This window comes from Thermobia domestica, chromosome 17, assembly GCF_964235325.1.
Source record: "Thermobia domestica chromosome 17, izTheDome1.hap1.1, whole genome shotgun sequence".
Classification (NCBI taxonomy): domain Eukaryota; kingdom Metazoa; phylum Arthropoda; class Insecta; order Zygentoma; family Lepismatidae; genus Thermobia; species Thermobia domestica.
The window spans coordinates 71,074,416-71,100,350 of NC_137470.1; the positions used below are offsets into that span (position 1 = coordinate 71,074,416).

Sequence of the window (25,935 nt, forward strand, 5' to 3'; positions counted from 1 at the left end):
TTCCTTTATGTTACATCCAACTAAAACATTTTATAGACTTACTCTGCATTGTAGCTCAAGGGCTTCGTGTTCTTGTCTCAAAGTTTCTGCAGAACTAACATTGTAACCGACTTCTTTATGAGAATTCAGTAGAGACTCTCCTGTGCCCAAAATCCAGTTTGTCACATGGGTAACACCATCTTCTAGTATATTTATTTCTTTTGCATTAATGAAACTTTTTTCCATATCATTCCAAGCTTCTTCTATGAGTACTAGTTTTCCTTGTAGAATCTCCAGTAGTCGTTTCACCTGTTTTGAAATAATTCAAAATATTAAAAATAATATTTAATATTGAATATCGCTATTCAATGGATAAAGTTATTTATGCGTATATGTTGAAATGTTTTTCTCGCCTGATATAGTTTAGTTCTTTAATATTTTTGTGTGACAATAGATTTTAAGATGGTGTGTTAGTATTCAATATGAAATGTTACAAGATTGAAAAAAACTGTCTCATAACCAGGTGGCATCAACAGAGATCAGAATGATACAATCTATGATAATGAAAATGAAATAGTGATAATGCTCAACAGCATAGTTAGTGATATAAATAAAGAATGCTCCTCCCTATGCTTTTCTTTTTGGTCATCCATAAAAAGATTTTTAAAAATAATTTTCTTGACAACAATTATTTTTTACTTTTTAATACGATTTATTTCATTTTTTTTTTTGAGAGAGAACATGTTTTCAAAAAGTATTTTTTAAAATTTTATTTTCTAGTTTTTAATCTGAAGCATAATAAAAAAAAAGTCAAAAGAGATTGTGATTACGAGTTGGAAACATTGGTGAACATTGCGACTAGTTATGGTGCTGCCACCAACGATCTTTCGTGGGAGAAATTGACCTATCGAACCTTGTAGTAAGACAAGATAATACCTGGAGTTAACATGTGTTTGTGTGGTAGTGAAATTGTTTCGAAATAGTGTCGTGAAGATGAGAAATTAAACGAAGTGTATTAGTGGTTTGTATAAAGAACCGAGAGCATTGTGAGTGAGTGATTAATATTCACAAATTCTAAATTTAAAATCTTTTTTTTCTTTCTTATATTTGGTTAACTTTAAGGTGAGTATTGGTCACCCACTTGGGAATGGCCCCGACTCCTATTAGACTTAAAGTGCATGTAATTAGTAATATTAGATTGGGTAAAATATTTCGAAGTAATTTGATCATCATAACCTTTAAATTGAATGGAAATTATTGGACTTTAAATGAGTTGGTTTATTGAAGCTAAATTACATCTAACGACATTAAACTGTGATTGCGGAGCAATTTCACCAAGGAATCGGTTTGCTAGTTGTTATATGTTGTTCGTTAAATTAATTGTTATAATAAATTATATATCTCAGTTGAAACTGATTCCTTCTAATTTTAAAACAGTTTAAATAACCTTTCACCAAGTCTGTTTTCCGTAACCACTCGGAAAATGCAGTGTACTTGTCGTTCCCTTGACATGGTTGCTGCAATCATAATTAAATACATTTTCTAACATTGTAGAAGTTTCTTTGTTCCCATCCCTTCATGTTTGTCAAAACTTGTCTCTCTTGCCAGTATACTTTACTAAAAAAAAAAAAAAAAAAAAAAAAAAAAAAAAAAAAAAAAAAAAAAAAAAGAGAGAGAGAGAGAGAGAGATATTTAAAAAAATACACAAAATGGATTTCCTTGTTTGTTTTGAGAGTGGGACAAAAAGAAAGACAAAGATTATTAAAGAAAACATTAGGAGCTCTAAGTTGTTCGCTGTAATAAGTTATAGTCCATCGTGCTCAAAGTTTCTGCACTATTAGAGCCATTTTTTTCATTTTACCTCCAACAGAATCTCCTTTTGTGTGCATTTTATAAAAGCATTAATTTTATTCATTTTTACGCTTATTATTTATTATTGTTTCTGAAAAGATATTCACACATCCATTCAGTTTTTCAAGTGTATCGTTCTTTCACAATCAGAAATTAATTTACGAAACTATCCTGGATGTTACACTATATATTCAAACTCCAAAACATTTCTGGTTGCGTAACGGAATAGCACATATATACAGGGTGATTTTTTAAAGTCACGGATTTCATTTGGGTCTAGAATTTCTAACTGAAGTCTGATTTTCATGCGGTTTGTGGCAAATGATCAAGGAGGGATGGGAGATTTATGGAACTATGTTTACTGGTTTAAATCCGGCCATGTTAATATCGACCAAACCTCAAGAAAAACGGGAAATACTCTCCAGTGTACCTTACAATTGGAATGAGGTTTTGGATATTTGAAGCGAAATTACAGGATACAAAGTAAGTGTAAGTGAGAATACAATTAAGTGTTAGTGTAACACCCATAAATCAAATGTTGAATAGCTATAGCCGGTTTCTTGCGACAAACGATGGAGAGATTTCTTGGGCAACCTAAGGAGTCGATAACTGACATCTTCCACAACACCCGCCTGCAGGGTCCGATGCTTCCCTGTCTCACTCAGAAGCGATCCTGTTTCTTCCAATTTATTCACTAGTGACCATATTATGTTTCCGTCTGGGGCAGAACGTGAGATAAATTTGTTTCAAAATACCCTTTCGTAGCAACAACAGATACCGTTCTCCAGAAACTTTTAACGATAAACTCATGTTGCTTCAAAGAGTACACTATTCTCACTGTGTTCTGATGATACTCACACAGTAGCACAGAACTGTACGGCACAATTCCCAATACAACGGCCCAGTTTCCTGTTTCTTATTAACCTTGGTGAGACTGCCATCTAATGAAGAAAACTCAAATTTCCACACCGCACCGCATCTCATTCCAATTGTGAGCTACACTGGTGAATATTTTCTTTTTTTCTTGAGGCGTGGCCAATATTACCCTGGATGAATTTAAACCAATAAACATAGCTCTATAAATTTTCCATCCCTCCTTATTCGCCATAAACTGCATGAAAATGGGACTTCAGTTAGAAATTCTAGACCCAAATGAAATCCGTAAGTTTTTTAAAAAGAATCAGCCCGTAGTTAGTAGAAAGAAATATTATTAACTAAAATAAAAAGATAAAGGCATATAAAAGTAGCAACGGAGTTATGAATTGTCATCCAACTTACGTTGCTGTATAAAATTTTATCATCTTATGACGTCAAGGAACGAGTTAAATTAAGGTTACAAGATTTGAATGGCCTTTACGGTTTAACTGAAACTATTCTTACTTAAAAAATATAGAGGAAGGTGGTAATATAGGAAGATCTTTTTCCTTTCAATCATAAATCAGACTTAATCGTATTATACGCATTAACTGTTACTGTAAATTAAGGTACAAACCTTTTACTTTCCGCAGCAGAAATATTTAAGTTAGTAACCATAATGAGAAAGTAAAAGATGCAACATGTTTCAAAATAGATGCCTAAAAGAGATGGGTGAATACTATGGAAAGTTTATTTCTAAACATAAACAAAATAAAAATATAACGAGAGGAAAAGATAGTAATACGTTTCTAAAGCATAAATAATGTGTTTATTAGATACCATGTTTGTGTATTACTCTATCGCGAGGATATTTGTGTTTCTCGAATTTCAATTCCAGTGTGTCGAGAGTTATCATGAAATTTCCCCGTTGAAACATCTTGCTATTGCTTCCGATGTTCCAGTAATTCTTGTAATAAATTTCAAGTTTTCAAAACGGTTCGTGAAGTGATCAAGCCAGGTACCGCCCCCAATGTTGTCCTGGAAGCGACTTTCCATATAAATTTTTATTTCATTTTGCTAATAGCCCCATCTTACAAGCAAAGGGTACGATATCAGGACTAGAGTTGCACAATAATAGTTAGAGCATCACGTAGTTAGTTGATTACCAAAGTATTAGCTACAGTCTGCCAATAGGGCAAAAGTGATGGAACTTCAAAGGTAACGGCAAATTCTCCAACAATAAGCCCCCAATCCGCCAAACATCAGATCCCTTGCCGCCAGGACAGCGAATATGTCGAAGGCGCAGCTTGAGGAGTTTTATCAAAATCGTTCAAGTGTTCTGTTACAGGATTCCAAACAGGGAGAACATTATCTCTTGCTGGACTCATGGACCCCGAACAAAGACAACGGACTTTTCAACAAATTTGTTCCTGGGAATGTTACATTCATGAAGAAACTGATCCCGGCTGGATGCATAGGCCTGCTACAGCCCCTGGACGTGTACTTTTTCCGTCCTTACAAGAACTGTCAAATTAGTTACTCACACAATCGTACTTTCCCAGGAAACGAACATCTGGCACCATAACAAGTTCTTGAATCTCCAATCGTTACGCTGTATTAGTTCTGTGCTCCCCTGGTCCGCAACATGGTTCGACTTTTTCTGCAAAGCGGAATACCTGGATATCGAACCGAAAGCATTCCAGACATCCATTCAGTACTGCTTCGGCTCCCTTACCACTGAATTGTGTTATCACTGCGAGTCGATGGCCATCAGATGAATTAGTAATATTCTAGTTTCGTCTAGTCTAGTTGCCTAGTTGTAAACCAATTGTAAACTATTTGGGAAAATCTCTTGAACAGGTACAAAATTCCACTCTAGAAAACTAGAAATAATGGAATTTGAAGAAATGGGCTAACCATATATCACCTTAATAAGCCGATTGCCGACCAAAGTCATTTAAAAGTCGTTGTGCCGAGAAATTTAGCTGATCGTAAGATATTTCATAGAAACGACTGATTCTTACCTTATCCTTAGTATCTTCCACATCTTGAGGGAGTACGTTCTTGCCGTTACGATCTGATGTGTAATCTGCTTCAAACTGTTGTATTAACTCCTTTCCTGAAACATTAATAAGCAAGAATAAAATTAAAGTTAACTATGTATTTTGATAGTGGTCAGTCGGAGTCTCATTTCAATTATGATTAGATCGAAATTTCGCCAACGAAAAACACTGTCTCGTATCTCCCAAGATTGCTTTAAAAGTTCCTAATTTTGAGCACTTATATGAAAGAAGTGTTACGGAACAAATTCCATCTCAACAAGAAGAGAGGACAGGAATGTGCCCAAACTAACAGCATTTTACGGCAGGGAATGACGTATAAGCGAACATTCAGATGTTACGTATGTGGGCCCAGCAGTCCACTCGATTGGATACGTGGAGAACGGAATCGTACGCAGGGACGTTTCACACGTCAAAGCTGTCCAGCACCTGGGATGTGACAGAACTTTCCTATACAATAAATAATATGGAATTGTTTCGAAAATGATATAAAAACTATTTATTTTATATATTTCCAGACGTTTATTATTATTATTATTATTATTATTAATATTTATGTTCATTTTTACTTCTTCTCGCTAAGGTGCAATTAAGGTTCAATTTCCTTCCATTTAAAAGCGGTTCAAAACATTTGCAACAGAGTGAGCTGTATCTTCTAGTTAGACAGATCGGCAATTGATATGCTCTCCCCAGGGAGGCCGCATGGTTCGGTTTTGGACACAGAAACAAAGACAACGATAAAAAGCAGTTTCATCGATAATAAAACCAAAACCTGTTTTTTGCATTTAAAATTTTCTGTATAAAATAAAAACATGCACTCTGCGAAAACTAAACATATGTATAGTTTAAGCCTAGTTGCGATTGGGATATTCAGAAGTTTCAGAAAATCTGAGCTTATGTTACTTGTAATTTGTGTGTTTATTTTATGCATGTCGTTCTGAACTGTATAACTCACTCTATGGCTTACGAAACCCGGAGGGGTACACTTGGAGAAAAAAAAAAAAAAAAAAAAGAGACTGCCTTGTAGAGACTATTACCCTTACTACCCTAGATCCTTACTATTTTCCGTATTACCCTAGATCCGACATTTTTCCTGCATTTGTTTACAGATAGAATTGAAAGTTGTGCGACAATTACTCTCTTACACAGACCGTAATTTTGGAGCCTATACGATAGACGATTAAAACCAGTAGCGAATAGAAAAGGATGCACCCAAAAAAATTTTTTTAAAGAGTGATTTCAACGAGGAGAGATGAAATAGTTGTTGTTTGTTTTTTCTTTCTTTTTTCTGCCAACACACTGGACCAAAATTCTGCTCTCAGCCTATTGGTAGTACAAACTAGCTAATATCCAAAAGTGTTACAGTGGTTAATATTTTGTACGCACTTAGAACCTTGCAATCTTTTGTGCAAGAACGAAGAGAGAGGGATACCTTCTGTAGCTTAATGGCATATCCAGGTGACGCGTCCTCAAAAGGAAAAATGCGATTCATTAGCAAATCAATGAGTTGCTCTCAGTCCATTTTTACTAGAAACTATTTAACATCCCCAAGTGTTACAGTGGAATATTTTGCGCCTTCTCCAAATCTCCCATTCTTTTGTGCAAGAATGAAGAGGTATAAACGTTCTGTGGCAAAACGTCAAATTTATTGATAAGAATGTAAGAATTATATCCAAGATGATATTTGTGTTGATGCTCCCCGTCATCCTCAGCATCAAAATGAGTACAACCCTTACCAGACTGGCAAGACATACATACATACATACGTCTCAAAAGCCGGTGAGTTGAAATTGAATTATATCGGGGATTTATACAAGCTTTAGAATGGAAGTTACAACACAGTAAGTTCTGAAAATCATGCAGTTTCCTTCAGTTACTAGTGGCGAAGTAGTAGGTATGTGTGCTTACAGAAATATACTTCTATCGGGTGGCCCACGAAAAACGATATGAAATTCCTTATTATGTCGGCACAGTCGGTACCAGTAATTGTTTCTATTGCTTGTCTGTTGCAGCAGTTAGGTAGGAAGAGGCTTCATTGCTGCTGCATATGCACGACAGTATAAGGCGTTAAGATTATGTGCAAACGAATGTGTGACGGCTGTTTACAAGATATATTCCCTTCACCAGAGAATAGCAATAGTTGAGGTATTTGTGTTCACCGGTTCCTTTAAGGAGACGTAGAAATGTTTGCAGACAAGTTACCTGGTGTAAGTGTTCCTGCAAAAAGTAGTATTCAAGGTTAGGTGAAAAAGTGACGAACAACAGGATGAGTTGCAAACACCAAAACGAATCGATTAGGATTAGGATTTAGATTTCTGAGCTTTCGGCATCTAAGGCCATTTAGCCCTTCACGATTTGAGGGATGACGTCCCTCGGCGAGCACACAATTCGGGTAAAGGGAAGGAAGGAAGCGGACTGGGACCTATAAGTTAGGTACCACCCTGGCATTTGCCTGGTGTGAATGAGGAAAACCTCATTCAGGGTGGTTGGCCTGAAAAAGGGTGTTACACTTTTTCGACCGAATGACCCCACCAGGAATCGAACCCGGGACCGCTCGCACCGCAGGCACAAAACGAATCGAATCCCATCCGTTCGTACACCCGCTGTGGTAAATGATATCGAAGTACGGATGTAGAGAAGCCCTCAGAAATAAGCACGTAAGTTATCATCAGCAGTAGGTTTCCCGCGCAATACGTGTCAACGTATTTTACACAGTCTGCAAATGAAGTCGTACAAAATTACATACGTCCAAGACTTCAAAGACGAAGGCAAGGTCAAACGTTTCGATTACTGTGCGTGGCTTCTTCAAACAACCGCGAGTGGTTTGATGGCCGATGCTGGTTTTCCATGAGTGAACAAGCATGGTTTTCTTTGTCAGGGCATGTAAACACACAGAACATCAGATATTGATCCGTGGAAAATCCTCATGATTCATCAACAGCCTCTGCATGATGAAAAGATTGGAATTTGGTGTGCTGTGTCTGCCGGTTAAGATTGTGGGTCCCATATTTTTTTTTGAGTAAAAAATAACCACTGACGTGTATATTGGAATTTTCGAAAAATTTTTATGAACAGTTGACACACTTGGAACACAATTATGCCTTCTTTCAATAGGATGGGGTAACCTGTCACATTTCCCGTACGTCGCTCTCACTAATTTACAAGAAATTCACAGAGGAAAGGACAGTCAGTAAAGAATTGTAGCCGCTGCGATTATTAGAACTGTCTACTTGTGATTTTTATCTTTTGAGGTAATTTGAAGGGGAAAGTGTATTCAAAATAGACCTAGAACATTAGAAGAATGAAGGACAATATCCGTAGTGAAACTCAAAAAGTTGACTAGCCGAGTTGCATGACGTAAACAAATTAAGACGTGCACAGAAGTGCATTGTTACACAAGAACATTTTCAGTAGCTGCTTTAATTTTCTGTAATTCTGATTAGTACAGATCTTTCCGTTAATGACATGTGTATGTATTTTTTTCTGTACCATCAGATATTTATTTCTTTTAACAAATAACTCATTCAACTTAATGACAGGCGGATCTGTTTTTCGTGTGCCACCCCGTATAATAATAATGGTCAATGCATCAACTTACACGGTGACGTTGTGTAAGGTAGTTGACATGGGAACGCCGAAACAAATTCAGACAAAATTATAAAGCAGTTTTACAAAGAAATCTTAAGTTAATAATAAACTAGGAATGCAATGGATATACCCGATTGCAATGAAATGAGCTGAGCGAGCTTAAACTACGTAATCAGGAAGCGTTTTTTGGTGATTATTCCTCGGTGGTACATCGGATTTTTGATTTCGACCTATGTTGTCACTCAGCACGACATACTCTATCAGCGTGCTAAGTTTGGTTGAGATCGGCCAAACGGTCTAGGAGGAGTTCGCGGACAACCAAACGGCTAACCCGAGTATAAGAGCTTCGCTTCGCTCAGCTCAGTGAGTTTTGAAATAACCAAAGTTTCCTTTCACCATCTTTTTCAAGTCATTTGAAGAGTAATGAACTAAAAGTACAATCACGGACAAAAGGGACTTTGTCCGTGACGTCATATTAATATTAAATAAATATTAAGGTATTAATTTGTAAGAAATAAACTTGATTGTCCTTGGTCGTACACATATTACAAATATATAATTGTGATAAAGTTTGAAATAACCTCACTTAACCACATTAACAGCCTAACTATATAAAAGTAGTCGGTAGTCGAGTGACCTGTCTCCCCCACCATCTGTGAAATATCCTGGCGACGCCCATGTTCATGTGTGTTGTCAATGCACATGTAAGTGACATTACATAGCACAAAGGAGGAATCAAATAAGACTACAAATTTAATTTCGAAAGAACTTCTGAATTCAGTTACGTAGTTTTGTTAATTTCTCAAAAATATATTCAATCGCAGACACAAAAATGTATTTTGTTTTCGCTCAGCTTTAGAGTAAAATGCTAGATTTTGGGAGGAAAAGGTATTAAACAAGAAACCAAAGTTTTGGGCATATATTTTTATAGTCTAAGAAGTTTCCAAAACCGAAGAAGAAACACATTTGAAGAAGTTGATTAGTAATTTGCAGTGAACAGTACGAATTAATGCATCTATGAATATGGATATTCAATATTCCTTGAATAGTAGCACAATATATGACGGAGCAAAATACAATTCTGGAAGTTCAGTTTGGATTCAGGCCTGGGAAATTCACAACTGACGCAGTAGAAACATTAACCAAAAAATATATGAAGTTTTTGAAAATAAAGGCTTTGCTCTAGCGACATTCTGCGATTGAAGTAAAGCATTTGATTGTGTAGATCATAAAATCTTACGTGATAAATTAGCGTATTACGGATTTCGCAGCAGCAGTTTAAATTTTGTAAAATCCTATTTAAATGATAGTGTTAACAATATGCATTCAAATATTTTAGAAGTAAAATACGGTGTACCACAGGGTTCTGTTCTGGGTCTGGTAGTATTTTTAGTAATGATAAATGATTTACCTTTAAATAATAATGCCACATCAATTCTATACGCGGATGATACTACCACACTTAATATAAACATAAGCTTTGAAGAATCGTATATTGAAGCTCAAGGAGAATTAACTGAGGCAGCGACCTGGTTTAAAAGAAACAGCTTTGTTCTAAATCAAGATAAAACAAAAAGTAACCTTTAGCCTCAATCACTGCAATGATAAAGAAAACTATGATAAAACTGAGGTTAAATTTCTTGGTATATGTATAGACAGCCAACTCATCTGGGAACAACATGTAAAATATGTACTGTACAAAGTGCTATTTCTGTTAAGAAAACTAAAACATACAGTTTCCCTTGAGCATGTGAAAATCAATATGTAGAGTTTCAACAAGAAATTTCTTATCAGTTTGCAAGTTCATCTGGAGTTCCGCAAGGTTCCAATCTTGGTCCTTTTTTGTTTTTAATTCTAATTAATGATTTGCCCGAGGTTGTAGAAAATTCCAATTGTTTATTTGCCGACGATGTAAAGATTTATAAATCAGTTACAGTTGAAAAAGATAGCAAAATTTTACAAGAAGACTTGAATAAAATCATAGAATTTTTGATTGTAAATTAACATTTGGTAATCATTTAGTGTTATAAACAGCAAATAGAGCCTTAGGTTTTGTTATCAGAAACACAAAAATATTTTCACAACCATCAGTAATTATTAAGTTATATGCAACCCTTGTTAGAAGCAAATTAGAGTATGCGTCGGTAATCTAGAGTCCTCACTTTATAAGAGACATCCAAGCAGTTGAGGTGATTCAAAACAAATTTTTGAGATATTTATATTATAAAATATTTAAACCAGATTCAACAACTTATTTGTCAGTGTCACTTTTACGCTCGCTATTCAACCTAAGTAGCTCAAAGGATAGAAGAATTGTACATTCTCTTATTATTTTAAGAAATATACTGACAAATAGAATTAACAGTTAAACACTGTTGCTACATATCCCTTTCTATGTACCAAGATATCGCTCCAGAAATCAAAATATCTTTCATATACCTATGTCGAAAAGTTCAACTTATGCACACTCATTATACGAATGCTGAGAGTCTATAATAAATTAAATGATAGGATAGACCTATTTTCATATGGAAAAGTTAAATGTGTTAAACTTCTCTATGAAATACTGAATAATGACCATGTAAGATCTATCATTATTTGTTAACGTACTGATATATATATATATATATATATATATATATTATTGTCCTTATGGCTGGATTGTACATTCTTTGCTTTTTATTTTTTTAGATTTTTTCTTTTATTTTTTCCTTTTCTTTCCATGTTTTATTTTTCTTCTTTCTAAGGCCATGTTACCGTCAAATATATAAGTCAAGATGGTATGTTATGGGTGTATACCTGTGTACTTTCATATAAATTAAATAAATAAATAAACAAATAAATAAATATTTTGCATTTTTTCATAGTATAATTGGATATGGGATTTTGCTTTGGAGTATCAGTAGTCAAGCACATGATGATGTAGTTTTGCAAAAGAAAGATGTCACGACCATTGTTGGAAATTCAGGGTTTCGATATTGTTATGATCGCCATGTTGAAAGTGGTTAGTGGATTCCAAAATCGTGTTCGAATTATTTTAACATTTGCAGAGACCTTTGCAACGAGGTATTACTCGACCCCCCACTACATTTGAAATTTTCAAGTTCTGACCTTACTTTGGACCCCCTTTTTAGGTCACACAGTTTCTTCTTTTTTTAGACCCTGAGTCACCATGTGGCATATCATTGGAAAGCGTGTATCTTGCACTTCCCGAAACTGTGACGGTGCTTACATTATCTTAATTAGTAAACTCCGTGTACTCTATTTCCCGCACCTTCATTTTTTAAAAAAAAGGTACACGGAAACCGGTAGGTAGTACGGACAAATGTTTCGTAGGGCAATCTTATTTTTTCCTCACCTTTTCGAATGTGCATTCGAAACATCGTTCCCATTTGAAAATCTGAAGAACGGGGCATGTGCCCCCCATTACACCACGAAGGGGGGCTTTCGGGATTTTGTAAATAATTTCTACGGATTCTTTGGACCCACATTTGTAATGCAATTTTTTATTTCAACTTGATAGCATGTACCGTTCTCGAGAAAAAGATAGTGTCTGGGTCGCTCTGGAACACCCTATATAACCTCAAGTGCTGCTTTACACTAACAAAAATCTTGCAAATATGACAGTTAGTGATGAAGTACATACATATAATACTAGATGGTGTAAGAAATAAGAAAATTGATGTACCCTTTACTAGATTATCGAAGATCAAAAACAGTCATTTAGTCTTAGGACCGAACCTGTTTAATGAAGCAACAACCTCCATACAGAAGCTGCCGTTAAAGGTTTATAAGAAAACGTTATACGATTGGTTAATGACGAATCCATTTTACTCGATTCAAGAGTTCAGTGAATGTGAAGAAACTGTATCGTAATTAGCAGTGTTTCACATATTATTTGGCTGTTATTATAGTATTAACGAGCAATTGAATGTTCGTATGTTATGACTTTTCCCCCTATCTATCTATCCATCTATGTATATATATATCATTTGGACGTTGTCTGTTGCTTGTAAAGCTCAAGGACCATAAAATATTCTATTCTATTCTAATAGTTTCAAAAAAGGATGTTGAAATTAAATATAAGATTAACGTTCAACTACTTAATTGGTCTTTAAAGTCATAATATATCTTATGACAAAGAACTACGTCAATACGTTGATAAATTATCACGTACCTGTTAGTAAAACCTTTTTGGCTACGCTCCTGGTTGATTCATAAACCTCTTTGCTTAATGTGAGGGCTTCCTCAACACTACTAACTCTTGCTCCAGGACGATAATTTATTAACCTCTGTCTTACTTTCTCCAAGTCTGATACCACAGCCTCTGCATCTTTGGTAAAAGCTTCAACATACTAGAAAATACATTTATGAAAGATAACTAAGAACATCAGTTAGTCCAATATGAAGATTAAGCTTCAACTGTAACCCTTTTCAATACACTTAACCAATTTGAGTCTACCTCATTCTTAGTATTGTAATCAAATTAGTAACAGAACGTGACGTACAGATATACTCTATTTTAATCATTCTGAGACTTCTAAACGTCTTGTTGAACCAACCTACAATTTTACTCAAACTAACTTACAAATTATAAACTACGAGAGTCAGTCAAGAAGTTAGTTGCACTGATTAAGAAAACAAAACAGGATAGTAATTTTCCAACTTTATTTGTATCGTAAAGTTCCATTCTCAGTCTACTTTTAAACTTAACTACTTCCGTTATTTAAGTATTTGTCGAGGCGTGGTACAAGTTTTTCTATGCCTTCTGGAAAGAAATCCCGTCCAATGCTTGATAACCATTCTTTGGCTGCAGCTTTCACCTAGTCATCCGAGTGTGTCGTCGCTTTGAAAGTTCGTCTTTCATGGGACCAAACACACGGAAGTCACAACGTGAAAGATGTAGGCTATAAGGAGGGTGATCTCACATTTCCCACCTAAACTGTCAGGAGTTCGCACGTGCGTTCTCAAACATGTTGCACCACTTCGCGAAAGCTTGATGTGACATTGCATTTTCACCATACACTTCATACACTGCCGATAAATTTCAGTCCAGTTACACCTTTACGCCCACAGAAAAAAATGCACGCATTTGGAATTTGGACGCCACTTGCAACTGTCGAGACATGTTTACGACTGATTATCAGAGCACCTCCACTTGCCTCGTGAAAGTCGCTACGTCACACGATACAGCTACATGTCTGCAGTGTTGCCACACTGTTTTATCAAAATAGCCTTTGACCGAAAATATTTACGAAGGAGTGCAACTAATTTTCTGACTAACCCACGTAGTTTCTAGTTTAAGCCATAAGGGGCTACCTAGTATATTATGGTGTTAAGGAAGCATTGGAAATATAACGATTGTTCTACAGTCAACTAGAATTGTTAAAGATCAGAAGAATCCTTACAGACTACATTAAAACTTCATATATTTTAAAACTACAAAGCACAGTTTGACTATGTCTATGCCACTTTTAAAGATTTAAAGGTTTCTTCAAACTACAAGACAAACTCATGACGGGTCCAATGTTGAAAAGATACATATTTTATATATATATATATATATATATATATATATAAAGAGAGAGAGAGAGAGAGAGAGAGAGAGAGATAGGAAACCGAAGGTCGAAAACGGGATCTGACACCATATATTCCTGATGGCATCCTACAATAAAACCACAGATGTAAGTGCAGGAGTCAAAAGCTCGTTCCACAACATCCCATAAGTGTTCTATAGGATTAAGATCCGGTGAGTTAGGGAGCCAATTCATACGCTGCAGCTCCGTGGAATGTTTCTTAAGCCACGCAAATAGAGTCCTGGATTGGTGGTACCGTGCATTGTTGCCCTGGAAAATGCAGTCTTCGTGTAGGTAGAAGTGTTGCATTGTATAGTGTACCGGTACGTGATCATGTAACACCTGCAGGTACACAACGGATCTCTCGCTTTGGTCTATGCACACCAACAGTCCCAGTCCATGTCAACAGAAGCATCTCCAAACCATACAGCCACCCCAACCATCCTGCACAGTACACACCATGCACGAGGGGTTCATAGCTTCGTGCTCTTGGCGCCACACATGTACACGCCAGTTCGAGAGGAGTAGCACAAACCGTGATTTATCGGACCAACACACACTTTTCCAATCACCACGGTCCAGTTAGCGAGTTCCTGTACCAAAGCGCGACGTAAGCCTCTATAACATATTTTTTATGCTTATATATCTGGTCAAGATTTACCATTATGGTAAATTTGACCTAAGTCGGATAATTTGCAATTATATTCGTTTTTATTTTTGAAAATATGACGCAAAATTCGACCGCCCATAACTCTAGAAGAATATGCCTGCGAAGCATAATATTTTACATTTTCGTAGTAGGTGAATTTCTTAAACCATGCCAAGTTTGATCCCGATCAAATGAGTCTGGTGTATGGGTTCTTACTTTCGAAAATATGATGCAAAATTTGTCCGCCAATAATTCAGGAAACGTAAGCCTGAACAATATAGGATTTCATACGCTTATGTAGCAGGTCTGCCACCATACCAACATTGATCTCGATTGGATGAGTTCGGCTGAACTCGCATGACACAATGTTCTTGATTTCTCAGGTAAAATCTAATGATGGACTAATAATATAAATTACAGAATTTATCTAATTAATGATGTAATCATTATAATTACGTCACCCAAGTATAGTTATGTTATTTTAGTCAGTATGAGAATTGAATGTTCATCCCATGGAAAATGAGTTTTTCAAATTTGTTCCTAATTGTAGCATTTTCATCTATAAAATTGAAGTTGCTCCCTGTTTCTATTCTTCATGACTATTTGGCAATAATTCTAGAGGGATAAAAAGTCAACTCTAGCAGGGATGAAGCTTTTTCTCCAGGGAGGATAATTTTTTTATCAGAAGAGAAATCTCTGACATCTCTCGTTCGATTCGCATACTGCTTCTAGTAATTATTTTTAATGGATAGTGAAAGAGTTCTTGATAATTTATCGGTGTTAATAAATCAAATAGTATGACTGGAAAGGAATAGAAGTACAGAAATAGAATAATGTTTCGTAACTAAAGCTTGGACATTACTAGTTATCAACGAACTTAAAAAGTTCGTTACTGAATTCTCTGTCTGTCTGTCTGTCTGTGTCTGTCTCTCTCTGTCTGTCTGTTTGTTATTTGCGATTTGTTCAATTTTGAACCCTGCATTCGATAGAGCATCAAAAACTATTACAGAAAGGGATTAAATTTTTCGCGTCACTTTTACCGTTCCCGAGATATTGGCCAAAATATGGCCGACTTCCAGAGATTCAAGGAGCCATACCTCGGGAGCCGTAAGTCAGAGAGACCATATTGGTGTTGATCAATATCTAAAAGGATGGTAAATATTTTCGTACCAAATAGTAACCGGTGGCCACTAATTAGTCACTGGTTTGGTCAGTGGCCAGATGACCAGTGGTCACCAATTAATACTCTCTTAGGTTTTAATTAACACTAATATCATCTCTCTATGACTTACCGTTCCCGTGATATTGGCCAAAAATGGTCAATTTCTAGATATTTAAGGAGCCATAGCTCGGGAACCATAAGTTGTAGAGAGATTATATTGATGTTGAACAATACCTAAGAGGATGGTAAATATTTTCGTACCAAATAGTAACCGGTGGCCACTGGTTTGGCCATTCGCCAGTTGTATAGTGGCCATCAATTAATATCGGTACGAGAATGTTTAACATTCTATTAGAGATTGTTTAACACCGATATCGTCTTTCTCTCTCTATGACTTACCTTTCCGCGATATTGGCCAAAAGATAGTTCCGATTTCGGGAGATTTAAGGAGCCAAATCTCGGGTACCGCAATTCACACAGATATCATATTGGTGACGATGAATACCTAAGAGGCTGGTAAACATTTTGGTACTAAATAGTAACCGGTGGCCACTGATTAACTGGCTACTGGCCAACTGACCACCGTTCCCTAGATATTGGGCAAAAAAGTTCGAATTTCTAAATATTTAAGCAGCCATATCTCGAGAACTGTAATTCATAGAGAGATAATAATTTGCTAATTTTTGTGAGGAAAAGAAGGTGAGGATAAAATGATTTAGTTTTACATCCAGGAGCAATGACAGTTATCCTTCCCACTCCATCTCTTCATTCTTTATATGTTCGTTCCGGCAATGCTCTTGGAGCATTCTCAACTGGTTAATTTTGTATTCAAACTGTTTACATCTCCCTGGAAAAAAGTAATGAGAATTTCTCGAAATTCAAATAAAACTATGCTCCTTCTGTTTCTAAATCTAAATGCTCGTATATATTTGAAAGGGTGTATTGCTCGTCTAAATGCTCGTCTATATTTGAAAAGGCGTATCCGGTTGCAACGTTGTGAAAACTGATTTTGGGGTAGATGAATAAAATTCATCTCAAATGTAGAAGATACTTTGTAGATTCTAGATTTTAGAAGCAAATGGTTCTAAAGTGGATGGAACATAGTCAAAAAGCACGAAACATTAATGTCAATGGAAATTCGATGAGAAACAAATAATTCTTCCACCTATTTCAAAAATCAAAAGGGGGAGATGGCTGAAATTCAGCTCAAATATAGAAAACACTATGCAGATGCTATATTCTAAAAGCAAATTGTCCTAAAATGGATGGAACATAGTAGAATATCACGAAATGAAAAATAAAATGAATTCTTTGAGTTCTACGTCCCACGGTTATGTCGTCTAGGCTAAAGGAGACTGTGATGATGGGAAATGAATGAAATTGTGGAATGAAGAAAGTGGGAGGAAACGGGAGAACCCCGAGGAAACCCAGGCATAACAGTGTGTGTCCACCACAAAGTTCAATTGACACGAGCTGGGATCGAACCAGGGACCCCATGCACCAGCAGTGAACGTTCTACCACTGAGCCACTGCGGCCCCCAAAATATCACGAACCATTAAAGTCAGTTGAAAATCAATGAAAAAAATAAAGCTGTCCACATATCTCAAAAACTATAGTAAGGAGATGGATAATTGAAAGTTTTTTTGCAAAGACACAATGAAGAGGTTAAAAACTATGTATTGCACGTAAGGTAAATATGGATAGAACATTGTCAAAAGTACAGTTGTTTGAGTAGAAATGATAAAGTATAAGCATTTTCTTCGAATTACCCATGGTGCCCCACGCGGAGGCCACGTACTAGAAATATATCACACCTGGATTTGCAATCTCCAGACTCGATTTACGTAGCACGCAATGTGACTTTTGACCTGATTACATGAAACACACTGGACCTTATTACAAACCAAATAGGCCTTTTGTTATGTTGCATTTTCATTGCATATATTTGTGTTGTAATTACTGTATTGTTATGAATATAAGGAGCTAATGTGTCTTCATTCGCCAAGTTTGTACTTAAAATTATTAACAGGAATTAAAAGCAACTCTAGGATTATTTATTCTACTGAGGAGAGAGAATTACACCTTCACCAAAATCAAGTATGCTCTGAAGCAGCAAACAATATAGGAACAACAGTCTACTTCCTAATATGACTTTCTTTTTTAAAGCTCGAATAATCATTAACTAAAATATAAGGTGGGAGTAGCGAACACGAAATAGTTATTTCACTACTTATTACCTTACATAATTCTCACATAACAAAAATACAGCTTTAGCTTGGAAGCCGCACAATGCCCGTTCCATAATTATTGTTTACAATGGCATTGTCATTTGCAAGTATTTAGCTAATCCGCTGATGATGGAGTCCAATAACTTAATATCCCTCAGCATCAGCGAGTGCTGTATCTTTGCCAATATTTAAGGAAAGAAATTTCAACTATTCGAAAATAAATTGGAGGGTTTGTGATATAATTGAGTATTCGACTATTTTTGAGGGTGAAGTCAATCGCTCTGGAAGTTAACAACTTTAATGTTTTTCTCATTATTCTTCACTAAAATCATTCAGTTTAGTACCTCTGTTGTTGTTATTACTACTGCATCATTATTCCAGTTATCGTTCCCATTTCCTTCCGGAGATTGTAACGTTGCATGGATTCGGTTAGGTAGTTCCTAAGTTTGATTATTATTATGAAAGTTGCACTGCCTTTCTGTCTTCCTTTTTGTATACGATTCTCTTTGAACTTTACTTGATTGACATTTTACTTTTTATTTCATTTCCTGAGATCTGTTGGATGTTTACATTTTTGGTTTGCACAATGAGTTGATACAATTCATGAATTCAACAAATGTAATAAAATGGTGTACTAAGAACATTTCTTGTTAACAATAATAGCGTGTGCTAAAAATTTCAGATAAAGTTAGCCTATAGCCAAGATCAAAGGTACCCGAACTCATGGGGTCGGCATTCATGAGTTCCAAATCATGATGTGAGTGTAAGTTTGAGTGAACGTGGGGTCGTTATGATGTGAACGTGATGTCGAAATGATTTTGTGAGTGTAAGGTCGAAATGATTTGAGTGAGTTAATTTGAACGTTAATTTGAATGAGGTTAGCCCAAAGAATCTGCCGTAATACATTTCAGTAAGAACTGTTTATTGGAATCAAGTAACTGTTTGGAAACTGAGCGTAGTTCACCTGAAAATTGTAACACAACCGAATATGGTAATTCGAAAGTTATCATTACGATGTAAATAGGAGTTTACAAATACATACTCTGGTATTTAGAAAGATATAGACATCGCTCCACCGCTACATTGATTATTTACAACTGTTTAGGCCTATTCAAATGTAACAATGCACGAGTTTGAACACTGTATTTTTGTCCCAACAAAGCAAAGATATGGTAAGGTACTCACTTCTAGTAACTGCAAACTACTACTTCCAATTTGTTCTTCGATCTCTCTTGTCAACTTTCCAACTCCTGACTTCTAGAGCCAACCACTCAACCTACAAAGTTACCTTCATTCTCAGCATAGTTAAATTCTGTATATCTACGTACACTTATGCTTACCTGGCAATGCTTTTATGAAACATCGACATTGAATTTTTCTGGAAAGGAACACTTCCTATACTTCTGGCGTGATGTCGAGGTTTCAGTTTCATTTTCTTAACCAAATAATGTTATATACATCGTTAAATTTAAAACTTATTATGGATTTATACTTTGAGTAAGGTGAAATGCGAACGATGCTTGCAAGTATTTTTGACTTGTTAAATCTGAGATTGCTGTAGCGAATCACAAACAAAATCTGTACTAAGGAGTGCATAATGTTTCTGTCAGACTCGGACTAACTTTTAAGTTTATATTCATTTTCTCGTCAAGTTTTGACCAAAGAAAGGAAAAAAAGTTTAAACTGGAAATTAATTGAAATTGCCTAAGAAAACTAGCAGATCAAAGTAAGTCCGCTTATATCGTTCTAAGTATGAAATTGTAAACAAAAAGACAGCTATTATCGAAACAAAAGTACGAATAACTGCGAGTAAATTAAAATTTATAATTATCACCAATTCGGCAATTATAAGTCGTCATTATAAAAGTTATAAGTCGTCTGAGATTATAAAAGCTTTTATTACTCAAAATACCTGTAGTTTCTCTATATATAAATTAGTTAATTCATTTGCTAAAAGCATATGAGACAGAAAATTATTACATTCTATGGTTGACAACAAATGTTCAAAATGTTCACTTATGCACTTACTAACTTTAAAGTTAAAAATAACAAATTAAACTAAGTGGTGTAGCAAAAATTTGATGGGAAATAATGTAACAATAAAACTGTGGTAAATAATAGTAGATACTAAGAATTATCAAATATTTATTTTGTAGATTTTCCTCATATTTATTTACGTAAGCACCTCTGGTGCGTGCGTCCCCCCGCCTATTCGACTTTGTGATGGAAAACACCGTGTGGGGCGGTTTCACCGGGTTCTTCAATCTTAGAAGATTTCACCTGCGTCCTTAGAAGATTTTTCTCTCTTGTCAATATGTCAGGCAGTCTAAAACATATTGAGCCTCTGACGCATGAAATGGCGTTAGTATGTCTTATTTCAGGTAATGGATCGCAGCGGGTCATTTGACAGCTGACAGATGAAGGTTGTAGATCTGCAAGAACTGCTAGAATTTTTATTAATCAGACGTAAGATATTGCGCCGTGAAGGTAAGTGAAATTTCCGTAAAACTGCGCTACATTTTAGAACTTTATTTCGATGAAGACACAAGTGCTGCGCAGGTCCGTGAAAAAAATTGTGCTGTTTTGGGGCACGATGTATTATCAAAAGCAACATGGTTCGGTAGCTTTCGTTCTAAAAATTCGACGTCCAAGATGGTCCTCACAGTAGGCGACCAATTAGAACAAAAGTAGATAATATTCTGGCGAAAGTCGAGCAAGACCGACATGTAAGCAGGCACGATATCGCCAACGATCTAAATATCCATTGCCAAATAGTGTTAAACCATCTAGAGAAAACTGGGCACAAAAGAAACTCAATGTTTGTGTGCCACATGAAGTCACTCAAAAACATTTACTTCATCGAATTTTTATCTGCAAATCTCTAACGAATCGCAATAGACTCGCGCCATTTCTGGAAAGTGATCATGAGTGATCAAAAGTGTATAATCTACAACAGTGTGTGACAAAGATCGTGCTTGAAGTGAGGAGAGGATTCATAATCACAAAGCCCACACTGATGCCCAGGAAGGTTGTGCTGTGCATTTGATGGGATTGGAAGGGCATCGTGCATCACGAGATGATGCCGCCTGACAAATGATAGACTTGGATCAGTACTGTCAACAGTTAGTGCGAGTTCATTTAGCAGTTCAAAAGAAACAAGCGGAGCTGGAAAACAGAAAGGGTGTCGTATGCCCCGCTGACAACCCAAGACCACAAACATCTTCAACGACCCGTCAGAAATTCAGAAAACTCGGCTGAGGTTTTTAATTCATCCATCGTATGGCATGGATTTGACACCATAAGAGTATTCTTTGTTTCGATTTCTTGCAGAACTTCCTGAATGATATTAAACTAGTTTCAAAATAGGCCTGTGAAAATCACGTGTCACTTTCTTGATTAGAAACAACACAAGTTCTACAGCGACGAGATTATTGTGTTGCCGGAAAAATGGTAGGAAACTATGGGAAAGAATGGTGCATGTCTGGTTTCATAATGTTATTTTCAAATCACGATAAATGTATCCTCAATTTTGACCTCCAAGCGCTCGATAATTTAGAAAATATGTTATATGACTATTATCTATGTTTCTATCCATTGTATTTTTCTGTATTGTCAGAGTAGTTTCTGGTAAACTTACAATTAAACAAGACAAATAATAGCGGAAGTCTATTACTATCACTTACTATTCTATTTTGAATCCACAGATCGTGGTCATACGGCCAAGTTCCATTCAGTTCCTCTGGTAGCTGAGAAGTTTCAAAATATTTGTGCAGTCTTGACATGGGGGTGTAGATAGGCTGAAAGAACAAAACAACAGAGATATAATGACTATATTACTAGGAAATAGTTATTCTAAAATATAAAAACAGTTAAAAGACGATTTTTTCCTGACGACGTGATTTTAATAAGTCTCTTACTGAGCAATCATCAGGTGGATTTATTTCTTCTTACTATAAAGAGAAACCAGACAAATTCAACGAACAAATATCAAACGCAATCCCCATCCAAAGGCCGCAACTCTGGCAAACCCAGCAGAATACTTGCTTTGTCACCCAACATCCAATCGTTACTGAAAAGAGTGAAAGATCACCTTCACTTGCGCACTTCTTATGTACGTCGTATACCATATAAATGTGGCACAGATCACACTTAGGAAAAACTGGACGTACAATAGAACAACGATCCAAGGAACACAGAGTTGATTTTACAAATCCCATCATAATAGTCAAGTGCAACAAGTTTTGGGACAGAATAATAGAGGGTGTCCGAGAAAAGGACGAATTTGAATTTCGCACCATTTTGTCATATGACGGTTGGCAGCCGTAGTTTTACCATATTTGTTATCCTCTTTCCTTCCTGTGTGGTGAGCATTGTTGGTTGGTGTTTATTTCGGCATGGAGCATTTAACAACAAAGCAACGCATCCAAGTGATTAAAAGTTATTACAAAAACAAGGAAAGTCCCACGACAATGGTTCGAGATTTGCGTCTGACACTTGGACGGATGTTGCTCCTACTGAATCATCAGTTCGGAAGTTGGTCCTAAAGTTTAAGACCACGGGGTCAGAGTTAAATGTTAAGCAAACTGGAAGACCGCGTTCTGTTCGAACAGAAGAAAACATTGCTGTCGTGTGTGACAGTGTGCCCGTAAGCCCCATGAAACCAGTTCGCCGACGAGCTCAACAATTGAATTTATCACCAAGTTCACTGCATAAAATCCTGTCGAAAGATTTGACAATGCATGCATACAAGATTCAACTTACACAAGAGTTGAAGCCTACAGATCATGGAAAGAGACATCGATTTGCTCAATGTGTATTGGCTCGACAAGCGGAGAACGAGAACATCACAAGAATAATTTTCTCAGATGAGGCAGACACTCATCTCAGTGGGTACGTCAATAAGCAGAACTGCAGAATTTGGGGTACAGATAAATCCGCAAGTGACTGTGGAAGAACAGATGTATCCTAAACGCACGACTGTGTGGTGTGGGTTCTGGGCAGGAGGAGTGATTGGCCCGTACTTTTTTGAAGACGGTGAAGGGTCTTGTAAAGTGTACGTGAACAAATCACGTACTACGCAACAACTGAAGGATGAAATTAAAGGGGTTATTAATGGCATCACACCAGATGTTTGTGAAAGCGTCATCGGAAATTTCAATGAACGCATTGCTCATTGCCGTACAGCCTTGGGTGGTCATATGCCGGATACAATTTTTCAGACATCAATGTGAGAAAATTACCTAACGTGTATGTATACATAAATGGAAGAAGTTACTCCATGTGTTTATAATTTTTTTCAATATATTAGTTTTATAGCACTTTAATATTCGTCCCTATTTCCCGTACACCCTCTAGAAGAAAGTCATAGCTATCGCGTGAAAGGAACAGTCTCAGTAGAGACAATGGGTTTCAACTCAGTCGTATCTGGTCGGCCCTTTTCAGGAACAAAAAAGACATTCGAAGACACTTCACGTAGTCACAACAATAGCTAATCAGGAGCAAGCATCCTCAGCCAACCAGAAGTCAGCAATTCCTTCAGCCAATCACAAGCACCCATTCATAGCCCCGCCCCTAAATAGTCACCATATATACATGCCCACAGCTCCGGTCTCATCAGATCGCATCGACCAGAGAGACAGGCGTAAGCAACTTTACTCGGATTAATAAAGGCAAGCAGTGTTCACGCGCAGTTTCAGAAGAATCAGCACAGGACCAAATACGAGTCTTTGGAATGCCAGTGTTCGGATAACCCGCATTGAATAAGAGATAGTTATAATTAACACCGTGTGATTAAGCCACATTCTGTTATGCTAACTGTGAAAGACCAAGACAACAAACGGGCTCTTTTCAGGGCCATCCAAGACTGGTTCTGACACCTGACTAGGGCAACTGTGTTCTGATGAACAGTACTTGTCTGGCTCTTATTAGGGCCACCGACCTCTGGCGTGACTTGGATCGATCTGTTCTTCTCAGAACGGGTCTATCCGGCTCTTTTTAGAGCCAGGGCTAAATATATTTCTTCCCTCCCCGACAGTGTCGACGTCTTACGCACCGGAAGGAGAGGTTAAGACCATTCGTTGCCCTGGCCCTCTTGATTTTCCGAGCTTAGAGTAGGAGCTCTTGTATGTACAGGCTTTGCCGACAGCCGGGGAGTGCGTGGAACTAATCTATCCCAACGGGACTGCTGAGATAGGGACAAATCCACATAAAACAAAACCACATGCACCTACACAACAACAGTACAGTCCCTGATACCTTGCGGTGTTAACTACAGGACTGTTCACACTATACACACCCGCGAGCCACCCACTAAACACATCAAAACTATCAAACCAAGACCAACCCACTACAGTACTGCCGGATGAGAAGCGCAACCAACTAATACCAGAGAGGAGCTACTGCATCCACGAACCACTTAACACGTTCGCTGCTGAGGACGCCCATCGGCGTCCAGTACTGAATTTGGCATATGCGCCGGACGCCTCTCGGCGCTTGTCCCTGCAGCTGATTCACTTTCCCGCCAACGCTAGTGCAGGTATTGGTGCAAGGTGCAGGTGCAAGTGAATCAGCTGCAGGGACAAGCGCCGAGAGGCGTCCGGCGCATATGCCAAATTCAGTACTGGACGCCGATGGGCGTTCTCAGCAGCGAACGTGTTAAAAACTATACAGAAGGAACAAGATTCAACTTACACAAGAGTTGAAGCCTACAGATCATGGAAAGAGACATCGATTTGCTCAATGTGTATTGGCTCGACAAGCGGAGAACGAGAACGTAACAAGAATAATTTTCTCAAATGAGGCACATACTCATCTCAGTGGATACGTCAATAAGCAGAACTGCAGAATTTGGGGTACAGATAAATCCGCAAGTGACTGTGGAAGAACAGATGTATCCTAAAATCACGACTGTGTGGTGTGGGTTCTGGGCAGGAGGAGTGATTGGCCCGTACATTTTTGAAGACGGTGAAGGGTTTGGTGTCACTGTGAACGGCGACCGTTACAAACACATGCTTTCAGATTGTTTTTTCCTAGTTTTGGATGAAGTGGAAATTGAAAATGGCGATTTTTGTTTTCAGCAAGATGGTGCAACCTGTCACATCCCGTGAAACAATTGGTCTGCTGAATGAAAAGTTTCCTCAAAAAACTATCTCTTTGCGACGAAATCAGGAATGACCTGCCAGATCATGCGATCTTACCCCTCGAGACTTTTTTTTTGTGGGGATTTGTGACATCTAAAGTCTACGTGAACAAATCACGTACTACACAAAAACTGAAGGATGAAATTAGAGGGGTTACTAATGGCATCACACCAGATGTTTGTGAAAGCGTCATCGGAAATTTCAATGAACGCATTGCTCATTGCCGTACAGCCTTGGGTGGTCATATGCCGGATACAATTTTTCAGACATCAATGTGAGAAAATTACCTAACGTGTATGTATACATAAATGGAAGAAGTTACTCCATGTGTTTATAATTTTTTTCAATATATTAGTTTTATAGCACTTTAATATTCGTCCCTATTTCCCGTACACCCTCTAGAAGAAAGTCATAGCTATCGCGTGAAAGGAACAGTCTCAGTAGAGACAATGGGTTTCAACTCAGTCGTATCTGGTCGGCCCTTTTCAGGAACAAAAAAGACATTCGAAGACACTTCACGTAGTCACAACAATAGCTAATCAGGAGCAAGCATCCTCAGCCAACCAGAAGTCAGCAATTCCTTCAGCCAATCACAAGCACCCATTCATAGCCCCGCCCCTAAATAGTCACCATATATACATGCCCACAGCTCCGGTCTCATCAGATCGCATCGACCAGAGAGACAGGCGTAAGCAACTTTACTCGGATTAATAAAGGCAAGCAGTGTTCACGCGCAGTTTCAGAAGAATCAGCACAGGACCAAATACGAGTCTTTGGAATGCCAGTGTTCGGATAACCCGCGTTGAATAAGAGATAGTTATAATTAACACCGTGTGATTAAGCCACA

The 25,935-nt window shown here is 37.2% G+C and overlaps 1 protein-coding gene across 4 annotated transcripts in view; it reads right to left on the reverse strand.

Moving 5' to 3' along the window:
- The window catches only part of zormin (spectrin and immunoglobulin domain-containing protein zormin), a 799,654-nt gene that overhangs the window by 615,961 nt on the left and 157,758 nt on the right, over positions 1–25,935 (reverse strand). For all 4 annotated transcript variants that reach the window (XM_081744925.1, XM_081744924.1, XM_081744928.1 and 1 more), the window contains exons 4-7: positions 21,633–21,746; positions 12,511–12,688; positions 4,710–4,804; positions 43–288 (exon numbers count right to left, since the gene is read on the reverse strand). In XM_081744925.1, coding sequence (XP_081601051.1) covers positions 43–288; positions 4,710–4,804; positions 12,511–12,688; positions 21,633–21,746 — 633 coding nt within the window. The remainder of the gene's footprint in view (positions 1–42; positions 289–4,709; positions 4,805–12,510; positions 12,689–21,632; positions 21,747–25,935) is intronic.